This window comes from Xyrauchen texanus, chromosome 3, assembly GCF_025860055.1.
Source record: "Xyrauchen texanus isolate HMW12.3.18 chromosome 3, RBS_HiC_50CHRs, whole genome shotgun sequence".
Lineage (NCBI taxonomy): Eukaryota > Metazoa > Chordata > Actinopteri > Cypriniformes > Catostomidae > Xyrauchen > Xyrauchen texanus.
This window is the reverse complement of record NC_068278.1, coordinates 55,781,286-55,800,584: the sequence shown is the minus strand read 5'-3', so window position 1 is coordinate 55,800,584 and position 19,299 is coordinate 55,781,286. Positions and strand designations below refer to the sequence as shown.

The window sequence follows — 19,299 nt, the reverse complement described above, 5'->3', positions numbered from 1 at the left end:
TTTTGGCACATCCGACTGTTCATTTCATCAATGCACTGGCACAGAGAGTCTATGGGGCTGTAGTCATTTGGCGACAGGTTTAGGCAAATCTGGGTTCTTTTTCAAAATTTGGCCTAGTGGGAGCATATACAGGTCCTTCTCAAAAAATTTGCATATTGTGATAAAGTTCATTATTTTCCATAATGTAATGATAAAAATTAAACTTTCATATATTTTAGATTCATTGCACACCAACTGAAATATTTCAGGTCTTTTATTGTTTTAATACTGATGATTTTGGCATACAGCTCATGAAAACCCAAAATTCCTATCTCAAAAAATTTGCATATTCATCCGACCAATAAAAGAAGTGTTTTTAATACAAAAAAAGTCAACCTTCAAATAATTATGTTCAGTTATGCACTCAGTACTTGGTCGGGAATCCTTTTGCAGAAATGACTGCTTCAATGCGGCGTGGCATGGAGGCAATCAGCCTGTGGCACTGCTGAGGTGTTATGGAGGCCCAGGATGCTTCGATAGCGGCCTTAAGCTCATCCAAAGTGTTGGGTCTTGCGTCTCTCAACTTTCTCTTCACAATATCCCACAGATTCTCTATGGGGTTCAGGTCAGGAGAGTTGGCAGGCCAATTGAGCACAGTAATACCATGGTCAGTAAACCATTTACCAGTGGTTTTGGCACTGTGAGCAGGTGCCAGGTCGTGCTGAAAAATGAAATCTTCATCTCCATAAAGCTTTTCAGCAGATGGAAGCATGAAGTGCTCCAAAATCTCCTGATAGCTAGCTGCATTGACCCTGCCCTTGATAAAACACAGTGGACCAACACCAGCAGCTGACATGGCACCCCAGACCATCACTGACTGTGGGTACTTGACACTGGACTTCAGGCATTTTGGCATTTCCTTCTCCCCAGTCTTCCTCCAGACTCTGGCACCTTGATTTCCGAATGACATGCAAAATTTGCTTTCATCCGAAAAAAATACTTTGGACCACTGAGCAACAGTCCAGTGCTGCTTCTCTGTAGCCCAGGTCAGGGGCTTCTGCCGCTGTTTCTGGTGCCTGTGCACGGTGGCTCTGGATGTTTCTACTCCAGACTCAGTCCACTGCTTCCGCAGGTCCCCCAAGGTCTGGAATCGGTCCTTCTCCACAATCTTCCTCAGGGTCCGGTCACCTCTTCTCGTTGTGCAGTGTTTTTTTGCCACACTTTTTCCTTCCCACAGACTTCCCACTGAGGTGCCTTGATACAGCACTCTGGGAACAGCCTATTTGTTCAGAAATTTCTTTCTGTGTCTTACCCTCTTGCTTGAGGGTGTCAATGATGGCCTTCTGGACAGCAGTCAGGTCGGCAGTCTTACCCATGATTGCGGTTTTGAGTAATGAAACAGGCTGGGAGTTTTTAAAAGCCTCAGGAATCTTTTGCAGGTGTTTAGAGTTAATTAGTTGATTCAGATGATTAGGTTAATAGCTCGTTTAGAGACCCTTTTCATAATTTTTTGAGATAGGAATTTTGGGTTTTCATGAGCTGTATGCCAAAATCATCAGTATTAAAACAATAAAAGACCTGAAATATTTCAGTTGGTGTGCAATGAATCTAAAATATATGAAAGTTTCATTTTTATCATTACATTATGGAAAATAATGAACTTTATCACAATATGCTAATTTTTTGAGAAGGACCTGTACAGGTTGAACAGGAGTGGTGCAAGAGTTGAGCCTTGTGTGACTCCACACGTCATGGATGTCCACTCAGATTCATAGTTGCCTATGTTCACATAGTAACCCCTCCCTTCAAGATATGACCTAAAGCAGCTGAGGACCGTCCCAGAGAGCCCTACCCAGTTTTGCAATTTGTCTAGGAGAATGTTGTGGTCAACCGTGTCTAATTTTTAAATTCTAGAATTTCTAAATTATTTTTTTTATATATATATATTTTTTTATAGAATTTAGTATGTATTCTATGTCTGTGAATGTAACCGGTTTGTAAATTGAGCAATAGAGGCTTCAGGAGCAGTACCGCCGCTCCGTATAAGCAGACTACGCAGTCTGCGTAGGGCACCAACTCCCTAGGGCGGCACCATCTTACCCTAGGGGGGGCACCAGCAAGTCCACCGGCTGCCCTTACTCGCACGTTATACGTTATTCAAGGACCCGAAAGCAGTTGTGGAACACAGATGATCACTTTGCGCTCATATCACGCAATTTTGATTGAGCTTAACTTGTATTGAACCCGTAATATTCCTTTAAAGCAGAACTGAGCTATTTCGTGGTTTCTGCAAGTCATGAGAAAGCATCAAAATTTTGACAGGAGAGAGTTTCATAACCGTGTAAAAACTTTACAGAGCTGTTTGCACCCATCGTTTGTAACAATGCTGAGACACTTCCTGTTTGAGGTCCCATACTGTGCTCTTTCTTCAGGAGTTACAAAAGAAGGGTTCTGACTCAGTACAACATTACACATTCAAACTACAGCAACTGCAGCCCAGCACACAATACTCCACTAGGGGACGCTGTGCTGTACAAGGAAATGACTGGGGCCAATGGACACAACTAAGGTCATTTGTTACAGGTAAACTAGGGGTTAGAGAAACATTGTTACCGCCATAATGTGTACTGTATGTTCTCTATGACATATGCATGCTGAATGAAGCTGTGCAGAAAAGAGATTCCAAGTCTTCTGTTTTTAATTTCTTTTTCTCTGCAGAGCCTTTGGTGACATTGGATCTGTGGAGACAAATCAGGGAATCCGTGTATCCCAATCGCACTGTCACACTTCTGTGGAACACTGTAAGCTTCCCTTTGCAACATTTTGTCCAGACTTTTTAAAGGAATAGTTCACCCAAAAATGAAAATTCTGTCATTACTTAATCACCCTTGTGTTGTTCAAAACCTGTATTCTTTTATTTTATCTGTGGAGCACAAAAGGAGAATTTCTGAACAAGTTTTACACCGCTCTTTTCAGAGTGACAACATCTGTCAAAAAAATGAAAAACTAATGGAAAAAGAAAAGGCCATAAAAGCATCATAAAAGAAGTTCAAATGACTTGTGCATATTCCAAGTCTTCTGAAGAAAACTGATCTCCGCAGCAGCTCTCAAATCAAATATAGACAAGTTTGACGTCTATCACATTTGGACTCGTGAGACACGCAAGAACACACGAGGCACCATATTTCATTTGAAAGCTATGGAGGATTATTACGAAGTAATTAAAGGGATAGTTCACCCTTAAATGAAAATTCTCTCATCATTTAATCACCCTCATGCCATCCCAGATGTGTATGACTTTCTTTCCTCTGCTGAACACAAACAAAGATTTTTTGAAAATATCTCCGCTCTGTAGGTCCATACAATGCAAAGTGAATGGTGGCCAGAATTTTGAAGCTCCAAGCAGAGTGCTAGATGGCACTAGGAAGTGTAATCGAGATTTATAGTGACATTTAAAAAAATATTTTCTTCTATTCAAACCCAAAACCTATTGGATTGCTGCAGAGGACATGAATTTATTCACTGAAGTCAGATAGATTACTTTTATGCTGCCTTTATGTGATTTTTGGTGTTTCAAAGTTTTGGTCACCATTCACTTATTATATGTATTATAAATAAATGATGAGAGAATTTTCATTTTGGGTGAGCTATTCTTTTAATGACTAGAAGCGTTAGCGTTCACATACTTGGGTAGAGCTTGTTTACTTTTGAAAATTGTTCCAGATTTCAGATTTTGTCTGTGCATTGTATTGTCAAGTAAATAATCGTAATAAAACTGAATTATGGACAGAGCAAAAATGTATACTGCTACCACAAATACATCTTAAATTTGACATAATCGGTGCGTTGATTGCTTTGTTAAATCAACAGGACTGAAGACGACAACACCGTTCAACTCTAATTATTTAATTCTTTATTAGGTGAACACTGATTCAGAGTCGGATATCGAAGCCTATGAGGTGTGTATGAGCCACAGAGATACACCGAATAGTGTGTGCACAAACTTCACACATTCACCGGTGGATTTAACCATTGATGTCCATGTGTGTGACATCACCGTGAAGGCTGTCACTCAAATAGGCTTATCTGTACCATCGCACGTCACTATACCATCAGCATATACAGGTAAAAGAGGTTTATCTTGTGCAACCAAACTTGTCTTATAACGTCTTGTTTACTAACCACCCGCAATCCAGTCTAACCAGGCACTTAATGTGCAGGTATAGTGCTGCTGTGTCATTAATAGTCAAATTAGGTCAATGTCATTCTTTTCAGCAAATACGCCTCCATTCTATGTAAATTAGACTTACTGCACGGTATTGACAATACTCAGAACTATATGCCTGGTGCAATTAACATCACATTAATACTGGAATTTTGTTTAAAAAATGACGGTGATGTTGTAGATGTATAATAATGATAATATGATAATGCAGAGTCTAATATTGCTTCAAGTGTGTGGTGTTGAATAGTGAACGTAGTCCTGATGTTGTCCTCGGTTCAGGATACGGATGGCCTGGGGAAAGAAGCTCCTTCTCATTCTCTCTGTTTTGGCCATCAGGGAGCGGAAGCGCTTCCCTGACCGCAACAAAGAGAAGAGTCCATTATTAGGATGGCTGAGGTCTTTAATGATCTTCCTGGCTTTGGTCCAGCATTGTTTGCTGTTGATGGACTGCAGGTCAGGGAGTTTGATGTGGGTGATGTGCTCAGATGATCGCATCACTCTTTGTAGAGCCTATCTTGTTTTGTGCAGTTTGCAAATAACAGGATGTGATGTTTCCTGTCAGGATACTCTCAATGGTGCAGGTGTAAATGTTTAGCACCATAGAGGGCAGTTTAAAGTCCTTTAAGCACCTGAAGTGGTTAAGACGCTGACGGGCCTTCTTCACCATGAAGTTAATATGGCAGGTCCATGACAGATCGTTCAGCTAATTGTCAGAATCACTACACACTACACGACTTTCAAAGACGTCAGATCGTGGTACCGTTCATATTACACAACTGTTTGTCTTGTCACTGAAGTCATAGCATTTTCAAATTACACGCCGAATCTGCGACAGGGGTGAACACATTACAAGACATTTCACTATTGCTGAATCCCCGATGACTCTGCGTGGACTCCAAATCACATTTCACAACCGAGTACAAGCGACAAGTGATACGAGATACGAAAACAAATGCATGATCATATGTTATGCATTTCAGAATATGATGTGTATGTTTTTAATCATATATTTTATTGGTTACAATATGAAAAAGTACCTTCTACCTTAAAATCTACATATTTGCTCACCTGACTGTCCAAGAGAATTGGCAATTTCTCTCCAACTCTTCTCTTTCTCCACCCGGTTGTGCTACAGTTCAGATGAAACTGGTGCTCTTGCTAATGTCCCACTAATATTTCCTCCATTTGAGATCGTCGCACACAGGAGCGAACTCCGATTTGCCTACGATTTCAGGCTTTTGTCGGCGATCTCCACAAAACTGTCAGCGACCGACAATTGGGCTTAAAATCGTGTAGTGTAAACTCTGCATTACATGTCTGCATCTCGTAATCAATTCGCATATATGCATATAAGCAGCCTTTTAATTAACAGACTAGAATAATCATGGCTGATAGTAAGACGTTGCGCAAACGTTAAAGAAAACCAAACTGGACGCAAGAACAGCTGTTACTTCTTGCCCAACATGTACATGAAAAGAAGGACATAATTAAAGGGAAATTTGGAGTTGGGATAACTTCCAAAACCAAAAAAGAAGCGTGGGAGAATATATGTTTGGAATTAAATGCGGCTTTCCCACTAATGTCCAGAAGCATAGCTGACTGAAAATATTGCAGAATTCAAGCAACAAACAACTGGCACGGGTAATAGGGCATTATTATCAACTTGAACGCAATGTTTTATTTGCCTATACATAAATGAACCTCGTTTTATATTGCAGATTAAAATCTATAATTCAAAATATTTATTGCATTTATGAGGAGGAGGCTCAGCACCTAAGGCTCTATCGCCTATTTCCTCATTGGCGTACAGTGTCCTTGGGCACTCAGACACCAGCATAACGGGCTGGAGGGGTGCATTGACCCTGCAATGCAATTGCTGAATGAACTTGATGGGTAAGTTTTTTTAATAGAGCATTTGCCTCACAGCTGGGACAGTCATTAATGATTCTCATGTTTAATAAATCAGTTAAGAATCATATAATTACAATGACTTTCAAAATAATAATAATCAGTTTGTAAATGCCTCACAAGGCTACATAGGCTAGACAAAATAAAATGCCAAAACTCTCTCTTTTTAGGGCCAATCATGGCGCTGCTCCTGCCCCCTTTCTTCGTGCTCTCTTGGCTCCTGCCAGTCCTGCAGCGACTGGTGGTGGTCCTGCTCCATCAGCATCTCTGTTGGCACAGATATTGGAGTTCGAAATGAGTTTATTAAAGAAACAGTATAGGCTCCTTGACACACAGGAGAGGCTCCTTCACTTACAGAAGCAGTACTATTCTCAGAAACTGAAGATGCTTAAAGATTCTCTTGAATAAATGTATTACAATAACTTGTGTTTTGACTCATTTGTGTAGATGCAAGGTATAGCTACAATAATTGTAATTTAAATTCTTATTATAGCTTGCTAATCCCAGGCACATGTATCTGCACTATCGCACTATTCAAGCTTAAATTTGACATTACTCTCAAACTCTGTAATGCTGCTCTTATTAGCAGGATATTGTTGTTGTGATGGTTTACCCAAAGTGTGTATTGGTGAAGTGGTCCCTGGATGCACAGACAGTGATGGTCCTGCTAGCTTTCTCTGGAGTTAGCTGGATTTCCCCATGTAGGGCATGAAAACGACATTTCATCTGCCCAATGCCTTTTTCCACAAAACTGCGAGTTTTCTTGTGGACTCTATAACATATAACGTCTTGAGTGAGACTGTGAATACATATTGTAAGGTTCAATACAGTATATGTCCTATATGTGTATATGTTCTATATTTGGGGCGGCTGTAGTTCAGGTGGTAGAGCGGGTTAACCACTAATCGCAGGGTTGGCGGTTCGATTCCTGGCCCACATGACTCCACATGCCGAAGTGTCCTTGGGCAAGACACTGAACCCCAAGTTGCTCCCAATGGCAGGCTAGCGCCTTGCATGGCCTCCATTGGTGTATGAGTGTGTGTGAATGGGTGAATGGGTCACAGTGAAAAGCGCTTTGAATACCGTTACGGTTAAAAAGGTGCTATACCATAGGTGCAGACCATTTACCATGTAACAACTATCATTTCAAAAGGAAAGCAAGCATTTTGTGAGCTTTCCTGATGTAATTTAACTGAGGTCCCGTTTGTGGGTGGATGTAAGGCATGAGGAGCCACGTCCTGCAGGGATAGCCACTGTCCACCACCAAGTGACATCCAGCTGGGACCTGATGCCTCTCAAACCGCAGCCTCAGGCCAATCTCCTGTAGGATCCGGGAGTCATGTGTTGTGCCTGGCCACTTGGCGACAATGTCCAGAATATTGTAGTTGGCATCAGAAACCTCCTGTGTGTTAATGCTATGAATTTGTTTTCTGTTTACATATGCGTGTTCATCTTGTGATGGTGCAATATTCCGACTTGTGTCCCATCTATAGCACCAACTAAACCCGGTAGTCCAGCTATGGCCAAGAGGGCTTTGTTTCTTTGTACTTGGTGAACATCAAGAGGAAACCGTATGAATTGTCAGACGATGTGGGGTCTGGAGAGGGCATTTATTGTTTGATGCAATATTCTACTGACGGATGGCTGAGATATACCTAGTACGTCTCCGCTGCATAGCTGCATTTTCCCTGTGGCCAAGTAGGGTATAGTTGTCAAAACCTTGATCTCCGGTGTTATTGTGTTGTTTCTATTCGTTGGTGAAGTGACTAGCTCTACTACACTCATAATACCTCACGTTTAAGGCGATTTCCTTTTTGAAAGCTCATTATCGTGAAATGTTTCTAAAATGTTTACGTTCTGAGGCGGATTTCCGGCAACACCCATTTTAGGATTGTTTGTGATTTGGTCTTAGTGACTTAGGAGTCCTGTTGACCTCCCCTAACTTTTCACAGATTTAGGAGCTGGTTTTAGCGCTAAAACACTTGTGAAATAATCTTAGAGCAAAAATTTAGGAGTCCTAAAATTAGGACTGACATGGCCATTATTTTTAAGAGTTTCTCCTAAATCAGCAAGTTAGGAGCTACTTTTAGCCTTAAGATGTTTTATGAATACGGCCCCAGATCATTTCATATTTTCATATCATTACTGTATTTTTTTTACGCTGCTGATTTAGTAGCGATGTTGCTCTGCCGCTGAATGTTAGGACAGGAAACACTGTATTATAGCAGGCTGTCCTGTCAGCATCGGTAAAATAATGCTCGTTCAAGAACCATGAAGAATGGTTTCTCAGTTTCCAACCCTAATGCCAGACACAACCTCTGATCACAAGTGTCACTAAATAACTTAACCACAACAACACAGTCCGTTAACGAGACATAACACAACATGGCACAGATACATATGGTGGAAATGTGAGATAAACTTTATCTTTGTGAGTTAACGAGCTCTTTTACTGCTGCAGGGGGCATGATGAAGGAGAAGAGGATTATGGGTAATGCAGAGGAATTCCAGCTCTTGTGGTCAGAGGACTCTGCCACCACGTGCGACTACATTATTGAATGGTGCATGTTGGGTAGTGTGATCCCCTGCACCTTAAAGTGGAAAAGTGTCCCTGCTAATCAGACATCCTTATCCCTCAAAGCAGGTTAAATCAATCTATCGATCTATCTATTTATCGATCCGTCCGTCCGATTTCCGTTTTCTTTCTTGTTTTTTTGCCTTTTTGTTTATCTTTATTTTTCCATTCTTGTTTTCTTGCTTTCTTTCCTTTTCCTTTCCTCTTTCTTTCTTTCATTTTTTCCTTTTCTTCTTCCTTTTACTCTTTTTCTTTCTTTTTACTTCTTTCATTTATTTTTCCTTTCTTTCTTTCTTTTCCTGTACTTTTTTCTTTCTTTTTACTTTTCTTTCTTTTTTCTTTCTTTCTTTCTTACCCTTACTTCTTCCTTTTCCTATTTTTCTTTCTTTCTTTCATCTTTCCTTTTTCCTGTTCCTCTTTCTTTTCCTTTCTTTCCTTTTCCTCTTTCTTTTCCTCTTACTTTCCATTCTTCTTCCCTTCCCTTTCTTTTCCTTTTCATCTTTTTCTTTCTTTTTCCTTTTTCATTTATTTTTCCTTTTTTCTTTCTTTTTACTTTCTTTTATTTTTTCTTTCTTTCTTTTCTAGTTCCCTTTTCTTTCATTTTCTTCTTTCTTTATTTATTCTTTTTCATCTTTCTTTCTTTTCCGTTTCTCTTTATTTCTTTCTTTCTTACCCTTACTTCTTCCTTTTCCTATTTTTCCTTCTTTCTTTCATCTTTCCTTTTTCCTTTTCCTCTTTGTCTTTCTTTCTTTCTTTCTTTTCCTCTTTCTTTCGTACCCTTTCTTCTTCCCTTCCCTTTCTTTTCTTCCTTTTCCTCTTTTTCTTTCTTTTTACTTCTTTCATTTATTTTTCCTTTCTTTCTTGCTTTTTCTTTTTCCTGTACTTTTTTCTTTCTTTTTACTTCTTTCTTTCTTACCCTTACTTCTTCCTTTTCCTATTTTTCTTTCTTTCTTTCATCTTTCCTTTTTCCTGTTCCTCTTTCTTTCTTTTCCTTTTCCTCTTTTTCTTTCTTTTTACTTCTTTCATTTATTTTTCCTTTCTTTCTTTCTTTTTCCAGTTCCTTTTTTCTTTCTTTTTACTTTATTTTATTTTTTCTTTCTTTCTTTCTTTCTTTTCCTCTTTCTTTCTTACCCTTTCTTCCCTTTCTTTACCTTTTCCTCTTTTTCTTTTCTTTCTTTCTTATTTCTTTTCTTTATCCTTTCTTATCAGTACAATTATATTAAACGCTTGTTTTTGCAGCAGATTTCAAAATGGGTGTTAGATACACTTTCATTATCTACGGATGTACCATTGTGGGACACAGACCTCACGAGAAACAGATTGGGTATTTGGAAGAACTAAGTGAGAGAACACACAATCTTTCCTAAAACTTAAAAACTCACATTGGCATTAATGTATTATTTCACATTTGTCCACATATGAACACGATTTGTCTGTCTGTACTCTAAAGAACCCACCCAGTCGCCTACACTGGACCTAAATCCAAGTGTAACTTGGTCTTCTATAAACCTGAAATGGAGTTTCAATGAAGATGACCTGAAAAACACTGGATTCATCACAGGATATGAGATTACAGTACAGAGAGATTCAGACAGCGGCTCTGCTCTTAGTAAGTGTTACATTGCTCTAAACTACAATGAACATCTCTTCAGTTTCTCTAACAGAATTGAAATAAAAGAAAGCACATTTATAATAGAAGTTCTTTAATATGTATATAGAAATATGTTGAGGAGAAACCATTTGAAGTAGAGGTGCTACTAACAGTTTTCAGTAGCTTGATAGTAACTAATCTGTTTAATAGTGTATGTCATTTTTCTAGTTAACAGATACTTTTTACAAGAAGTACTGTAGCATTGTAGTGTGCCAAAATGCTTCATCGCTATTTTTTATGTCACGATATGTGCACAGAGCCTTACAACCAAGCAAGCTGATACAATCATTAAATGCACTTTTCTAAAATGTCAAGTCTGGTTCATACAGGCATTTACCATCATATTTACCTTCCCATCTGTCATTGCAGATTACCATAGACAGTCAATAGACAACCCTCATATCAAGTCCTTTACATTCAGTGATCTACAGGAGGACCAACCATATAAATTTTCCCTGGCAGCATGTACATCTGTGGGTTGTGGAACGGAGACCATCGGAACCTTCAGAACCGGAAAAAACTGTGAGCACGGATCTCATAGATCCTGATTAATATATAGTGCTATTACGAAAGTTGTCACTGAGCGTGAAACAAATATTTATTGGGGTAATAGAAAAAGCAGATTTGCTCTTTTACATGCTGGTCTGCTTATAACAGAGGAGAAAACGATGTAAGACGAACAGCTCATGATTTGGATTTTTGCAAACTGTTCCATGAAAGTCAGAATAATACACCCTCAAAAACATTTTTATACCAAGATGTGAATATCTCCATAGCAGGGTTGGACTGGTAATGTGGGATACCGGGCATTTTCCCGGTGGGCCAACGCACTTTGGGGCGGAATGGCCATCAGTAGAACCGAGCGATCCGGTGGTTCCCATGCTAAGGGGCCAGTTGCTATGTAAAATCCCAGGCCGATTTCTCTTCCTAGTCCAGCCATGCTCCATAGGAATGCATTGTTTACATTTAAAATCTTGTTCACACTGAATAACATATTTGGTGAATATGCACGGTAGATATGAATAGGCATTTATCCATTTCATAAAGTGGAATTATAATGGGAAATTTTCTCCACAGATTATCTGCTAATGGCCAGGATTTTCATTCCCCTCATGGTATTGGTCGGTTGTTGCTTTTGTCTGTGTGCTTATAGAAAAATGTAAGTTGCTGATATTATTAAAGAATATAATTTGCTGCCTGGTGATAGAATACAGTTCTTACCTGTTGCAAGCGTTACAACTCTTTCTTCTTTTTCATTTTGACTCATTTCCAGCATCAGTCCAGAGAAAGCATTCGGTTTTCTGCACATAAAAGCACTGGACCTGGATGAGGATCTTTATGAAGTAATTTATTATAACTATTCATTACTATTAGGGCTCCAATCCCTTAAGGTTTTAATCAAATTAGTTACAGGAATTTTTTTTGGTTTGTTTATTTTTTTGTTTTTTGACAGATAAAATTAAAAGTTGTCCTCCTTTAACAGATATTCAATACAAGTTAGTCTCGATCAACAGCATTTGGGGCATAATATTGATTATCACAAAAATGTATTTCGACCTGTCCCTCCTTTTAATTAAAAAAAAGCAAAACTAGAGACACTTGCATTGGACGCTTTCTGGGGGCCAATCCGTAAATGTTTAAATTCTCACTATTTCAAAAGTATAGCCACAAGACCTAAACAATCTGTGTGTAAACAAGATTTAAGTGTGATAAAATCACATACTTACCTTTTCTGTGTAAAGTTATAGCCAATTTTAAAACTTAGTTTCCATGACGATGTTATGTCAACAAACCCTAAAATTACTGTTAAAATTACGATTTGAATCAAATAATACATGAGGAATTAATGCAATTGTTTTTATACAATTATAAGCTTTATATTTCTGCCTTTAAACCCTCCAAAAATTGGCCCCATTCACTTCCATTGTAGTTGCCTCACTGTCACTTTGTTTTAGAAAGTGTGTGTGTAAGTGTGGGGTCACTACTGGTACTTCTGCACTGCACTTTACAGTTCGGTTCAACTCAACTCGACTCGCTTTACTTTTCTGAGCTTGCATTTCCACTGCAGTTTAGTGCCGCCTCAACGTGGGTGTGATTATAGGCTGATCGTCATAGATGCGTCGCCTCTACTGCCGTGACATCATCTTAAACGCGACACAAACATTACTGACCATAAACCATAGCACGACCGCTAGCTGTTAGCTACTAGCTCATTGTGCTGCATAAAGCAGTTGTTGCATGGTGATTTTACACAAGTGTAACTGTTAAATTGGCCTGGTTGTTTTAGAAGCAAGTTTCCAGTAGCTGTTCAACTAAATAAAGTGAAGCTCTCAAGCAGAGTATAGAGTTAACGTAACAAAACGTACCATCCTCCATCGTGGAACAACGCCAGTTCAGGGCACTCTCCCTCCCATTGCTCGCCGGTTTAGATAGCGTCCATTTGTTCGAACCACTTCCACTTTTCCTTGATGTTTCTGCACTTGTAACATTTTTTACACTGTTGGTAGGTCCGGTGGTATCCGTATGAGGCCAGCAGTTGACACACTTCCTGAACGACTTTTTAGTTTCACGTCATTTTGTTTGTCGCTAACAAGAAGAACATCTGCACCTCATTTATTGACCACGGCTTGGTTTTGCGCACAGCCATTTCTTTTTACAATTCAAAAGTCACGTGAACTAATGATACTGCTATCGCTGTAGCTAACTTTAAAATTAGCGTGTTGGTGTCCTGTGTCGCAAATCCAGTGACGCTGGTAGTGACGATTCTCTCTGACCAATCAGTGATCTGCAGGATTTTGACAGCACATTTAGTATCGGCTCGGCTCGCTTGGAACCTTGACTGACGTGGAACTAAAAAAGTACCAGGTACCAGATACTATCCACAGTAGAAAATCCCCAAAAAGCGAGCAGAGTCCAGTCGAGCTGTACCGTGCAATGGAAAAGCCCCATAAGTGGTGAAACTCATGAATATTAATTAGGTTATGTGGGGATAATGTCAAATAATCTTTTACCGTTTTAAAAATTGTCATTCTTCATGACCAATTGAAGCTCCTGAAATATTTCACATAATTAATTGGATAACGATCTACACATCAAACTTCGGTGCCAGATCGCCACTTATTACTTTAACAAGTGGTTAAAAAAAATAAATGTATAAAACCTCTTTGTAGTCTTTTATAAAATTGTTATAACTGACTCTGCCTTCCTTTTTGGATGATGTTACGATTCCCCCTTAATATTTAACCTCTTTCCTCCATTCTGGTATGGAACACCTATTTTAATTAATATAATCAATTCCTGATGAATAAAATCAAGTCCCACCATACAGTCTCACTGAATTGGATTGCAAATGTGAACTGCATTTCATGTGTACTTTGATACTCAGTTTCACTCTTTTGTTTTTCTATTCAAGGCAAGTGAAAAAATCCGTACACTGAGCATAGAGGAGTGTAACTGGTGTGATGTTGAGGTTTCAGACGTGCAGACCACCATGGCAGGGAAAACCTGGCTGACGAGTTTAGAGGATCCAAGTTGTTCATTCGTTAGCCTTAAAGTTGCGGTTCCCTCATCCCTGATGGTACCTTACCAGCTTACCGCAAACATGTGGGATGGGCAGGTGTATGGGACAGACACAAGTCTCACCAACTTCACTTACATGTCCACTGTACAACAAGATTTGCCTGCTGAAATGTTTAAGACACCCGATGAAGAGGGAACAAAGCAGGAGCCAGAAAACCCTAGCTTTACGAGTGACTATGTGACCTCGGTAGCCATCTGAGTGTTCAAAACCCAATTTTGCCTCAATAAACACACTCAAAGCAGTGTTGAAAATTAAGAGGTGTGATCTTATCGCAAAGATGTTCAGTGAGATCACAACAGCTCATGTCACTTAAAGGCACAGCATGTTTCTTAGGGGCCCCACGCATACCGGCCCCTCTCTTCCTTCTGCAAAGCAGGCTTTAAATACGAGAAGTGATATTGCGATATTTGAGACATGAAATTTTGCAATCTCTGTCAGATTCTATATCTTTGTTTTTGTATTGTTTTTAAATGCTAGACCTGTCTGTTCTCTCATTGTAGGTAAAAAAAACCCTGTCAACTTTCTGGTCTATATTATAAGGATTTCTGTATTCCGATTTTCTTCTTGTTTTTTAACTTAAGCAAAAGTTATATTTTGTATCCCTGAAAAGACGTTTTAAAGTTCAATCGACAGCATTTGTAGCAAAATGTTGATTACCACAGAAAACATTTTCAACTCTTCTTTTGTTTATTTAAACAAAAGAAGCAAAAAGCATGGTTCCAGTAATGCATTTACAATGGAAGTGAATGGGGCCAGTCCAAACACATTCAAATTCACACTGTTTCAAAAGTATAGCCACAAGACACAAACATTATTCATGTTAACATGATTTTAGTGTAATACAATGTTTTTTGTTCTAAGTGTGATAAAATTGCTTAATTAACTAGTGTTGCGTCATCATATAATATCAGATGAAACTACAGTACACAGATAAGGTTAGCAAGTGATTTTGTCACTCTAAAATCATGTTCAAATCTCAAATGTTCACATCTTGTTGCTATGTTATAACAGTGTGTAATTGAATGTTTGCATAATATTAAATGTAATGAACGACTGACCAGTTGAATATATATATATATATACAGTATCTATACACCGATCAGCCTCTATTAATACCACCTGCCTAATATTGCATTGGTCCCCCTCGTGCCGCCAAAACAGCGCCAACCCTCATCTCAAAATAGCATTCTGAGATTATATTCTTCTCACCACGATTGTACAGAGTGATTATCTGAGTTACCGTAGACTTTGTAAGTTCAAACCAGTCTGGCCATTCTCTGTTGACCTCCCTCATCAACAAGACGTTTCCCACCACAGAACTGCCGCTCACTGGATGTTTTTTTGTTTGTGGCACCATTCTGAGTAAATCCCAGGAGATCAGCAGTTACAGAAATACTCAAACCAGCCCGTCTGGTACCAACAATCATCCATGCAATTATCTAATTAGCCAATCGTGTGGCAGCAAGGCAGTGCATACAATCATGCAGATACGGGTCAGGAGCTTCAGTTATTGTTCACATCAAACATCTGAATTGGGACATGGCATGACTGTTGGTGCCAGACGGGCTGGTTTGAGTATTTCTGTAACTGCTGATCTCCTGGGACCTACACAATATTAGGCAGGTGGTTTTAATGTTGTGGCTTATCGGTGTATATACAGTATATATATATATATATATATATATATACACATTGGTGGCCAATAGTTTGGAGTAATGTACATATTTTGCTCTTATGGAAAGAAATTAGTACTTTTATTCACCAAAGTGTCATTCAACTGAACACAATGTATAGTCAGGACATTAATAATGTGAAAAATTACTATTACAATTTGAAAGAAATGTTCAGAACTTCTTAAACTGCTTCAAAGAGTTCTTATAAAAAAATCCTCCATGTGCAGCAATGACAGCTTTGCAGACCCTTGTTATTCTAGCTGTCAGTTTGTCCAGATACTCAGGTGACATTTCACCTCACACTTCCTGTAGCACTTGCTATAGGTGTGGCTGTCTTGTCGGGCACTTCTCACGCACCTTACAGTCTAGCAGATCCCACAAAAGCTCAATGGGGTTAAAATCCATAACACTCTTTTCCAATTATCTGTTGTCCAATGTCTGTGTTTCTTTGCCCACTCAAAACTTTTCTTTTTGTTTTTCTGTTTCAAAAGTGGCTTTTTCTTTGCAATTCTTCCCATAAGGCCTCCTGAGTCTTCTCTTTACTGTTGTACATGAAACTGGTGTTGAGCGGGTAGAATTCAATGAAGCTGTCAGCGGAGGACATGTGAGGCATCTATTTCTCAAACTAGAGACTCTGATGTACTTATCCTCTTGATTAGTTGCACATCTGACCTTCCACATCTCACAAAGACAATGTTAAGCTTCATTTAACGAACCAAATACCTTTCAACTGTGTTTGATATAATGGCAAGTGATTTTCTAGCACAAAATTAGCAATTTAGCATGATTACTCAAGGATAAGGTGTTGGAGTGATGCTGCTGTCTAGATTCGATCAAAAATGACTTTTTTCAAATAGTGATGATGCTGTTTTTGACTATACTTTGTGATCAGTTGAATGCCACTTTGGTGAATAAAAGAACCAATTTCCTTAAGAAACAGCAAAATCTGCACATTATTCCAAAATTTTGGTCTCCAGTGTACATATGAGTGTGTATATATATATATATATATATGTATTGTAATCAGTACTGTGCCAGAAATGCTGTAGATTGAACTTATCTTGTATTGACCCCAGAGCATTCCTTTAAAAATTTTCTTACATTTTTTTCCTGAAACTATCAATGTATATAGCTAAACATCGTCTTACCTACTTCTTATAATATTTATCTAAAGAATTATGTAAATTCACAAAATGTTGAAAGATTTTGTGAATTCAGCCTCTTTCTGTATTAAACTACAAGGTTCATGTCAATACACATTTGAGTATATAGTGTCAAAAAGTGTTCATTCCATATTTGAAATAAACGAATGTTTCAATAAAGTCCACAAAACCTTCTAATAAATAAAAACTAGACTTTCTGAACAAAATGTGAGTGGTGTTGCATGTCCATGCAAAAGTCGCTGCCATGTTGTCAGTTGTCTGAGTGGTTTTTAGCGTGTCGTTATCTGGTTGCTAGGGTGTTACGAGGTGGTAACTCACTGGTCCAAGTCAAAAAAACACATCTGCAAGATTTTTTTTAGACCCTACACTTTAGGTACCGTTAAATGCGCTTTAAGTGATTTTATCAATTCTAAAATGTCCACAAGCTGAGCCATTGAATTAGCCACGCCCCTTCTTCCAAAACCCAGCACTACAAAGATACAAAATTATCATTATTGAGAACAACATCAAGAGTAACGGTTGTCTAAAACAAGAGCAGAAAAATAGCGCCCTCAACTGACAACTGTTATGAACAGCATGGCATAAAAATGGCATTAAGCTTCAATAATTTGCTGCAACTACAATACTATGAGAACACGCAAAATGATTGACAGGCAGCAAGTGTGAGAGACCGCGGTCCGCAGACACATTTTTGTTTGTCGTTTAGACAGGTGAGAAATCTCACGACACATTTTATTAATAGGGTACAACGGGGGCTAAAAGCTGCTTTGATCTGATTTTCTCCCAAAACACTAAATAACAACAAAAACTACATCAGCACTTCCCTAAACACCTGTTTGTCTCCATCTACCGCAACATTTTCCTGATACACAAGATCAATGCATCTGCTGTCTAAAGGTTCATTTTAAGGCAATTTGTTTTCAATTGTGCAAATGTATGCAGCGAATGAAAATCCCAGAAATTAACACATTTATTTTGAGGCAAAATACTTTTTTTTGTCATTTTCGGTTTTGTTCAAGGTCATTAAATCAAGTTTTTAAATAACTGTCCAGTAAGTAAAAGGATGGTATTTGGGGTAAAAAGGCCCCCTGTTGTAGGCGCTAAAGGCTCCCATAAACACATAGTTTTTTAAAGCAGGGGAGATAGATTTATTATTACAAATGTTCAAAGTGGGCTCACATTGACTGACCCAATCACAATGGAGATTAATTTGTTTATAGAATACTTACGATATTATAAAATGCCAAATGTGACTGTAAATAACAGGAAATCTTGCACCCTTTTATTTTGAGTAAGCATATCTTAATTTGTTTGCATAAGTTGACCAATTTTGAATTATAACTATTGTCCCTATATCTACACCATATCACTTTAAACCCCCAAGTGTGGGGTAAAAGGCTCCCTTGCCACCTTTTCAAAAAACAAAATTGTAATCAAAACAACCTTGCGTTAATATTTATTTTCACACAAATGATGTTGCTCCATCAATATAAATACAAAGAAATCAATGATTTAAATCTTCAAAAACTGTGAGACCAGAAAAAAAGCTAATTTTCCTTAAGGTGTGTCTTAAGCCCCGTTGTACCCCATCTTTCACGTATTTCAATTTTTTATTGGACACATTTCCATGTAAACAATTGCAGTACAAAGGTGCAAAGCCCTCACTCCGTGGTACCCTTAAAGAGACAAAAATATAAGTGTCTTTACATGGTACACAATAGGTCCTTAGGGTACAATTATATACACCAAACATTTACATTTATGCATTTGGCAGACGCTTTTATCCAAAGCGACTTACAGTGCACTTATTACAGGGACAATCCCCCCAGAGCAACCTGGAGTTAAGAGCCTTGCTCAAGGACACAATGGTGGTGGCCATGGGGTTAGAACCAGCGACCTTCTGATTACCAGCCCTGTGCCACCACTCACAGTAATACATTTTAAATAGGAGGTACAAAAAGGTCCCCTTGAAGGTATGACCCCAGTGACAGCCCTTGTACCTTTAATGGTACAAGTCTGCAAGCCTATGGAATTTTTTTCAGCATTTAAAATAAAATATAAAAAAAATATCAATTTATCAATTGTCACACATTATACATACATTTCTGCATATACATGGTGAAATTATTTATTTTTCACATATCCCAGCTAAGCTGGGGTCAGAGTGCAGGGTCAGCCATGATACGGCGCCCCTGGAGCAGATAGGTTCAAGGGCCTTGCTCAAGGGCCCAACAGTGGTGTCTTGGTGGTGTTGGGGCTTGAACCCCCGACCTTCTGGTCAGTAACCCAGAGCCTTAACAGCTGAGCCACCACTGCCCATTTTAACGTCCTCCGGGCGAAACTCTCAAGTCTAATCGCTTTTAGTAATGCACATCTCTCCTCAACAAGCCCCCACCCTCTGGGACGTCCCATATTTTGGCCAAGATGAAAACATCTAGATCGTCCCATATTTAAGCACCTAAATGGAGTGGTGGTGGCGTAGTGGGCTAAAGCACTATACTGTTAAGTAGAAGGTTGTCCGTTCGATCCCCACAGCCACCACCAT

At 38.8% G+C, this 19,299-nt stretch overlaps 1 protein-coding gene across 2 annotated transcripts in view; it reads left to right on the top strand.

The window, feature by feature from the left end:
• The window catches only part of osmr (oncostatin M receptor), a 29,201-nt gene extending 12,254 nt beyond the window's left edge, over positions 1 to 16,947 (top strand). Inside the window, exons 8-17 of one of the 2 annotated variants that reach the window (XM_052111487.1) lie at positions 2,412 to 2,562; positions 2,698 to 2,780; positions 3,900 to 4,104; positions 8,574 to 8,756; positions 9,930 to 10,028; positions 10,138 to 10,296; positions 10,708 to 10,860; positions 11,416 to 11,497; positions 11,612 to 11,681; positions 13,751 to 16,947. In XM_052111487.1, the coding sequence (XP_051967447.1) occupies positions 2,412 to 2,562; positions 2,698 to 2,780; positions 3,900 to 4,104; positions 8,574 to 8,756; positions 9,930 to 10,028; positions 10,138 to 10,296; positions 10,708 to 10,860; positions 11,416 to 11,497; positions 11,612 to 11,681; positions 13,751 to 14,116 (1,551 nt within the window). In that variant the 3' untranslated portion in view covers positions 14,117 to 16,947. Of the gene's footprint in view, positions 1 to 2,411; positions 2,563 to 2,697; positions 2,781 to 3,899; positions 4,105 to 8,573; positions 8,757 to 9,926; positions 10,029 to 10,137; positions 10,297 to 10,707; positions 10,861 to 11,415; positions 11,498 to 11,611; positions 11,682 to 13,750 lie in introns of both variants that reach the window. The other variant, XM_052111480.1, reaches the window with a different exon arrangement.
• Positions 16,948 to 19,299: the final 2,352 nt, after the last annotated feature.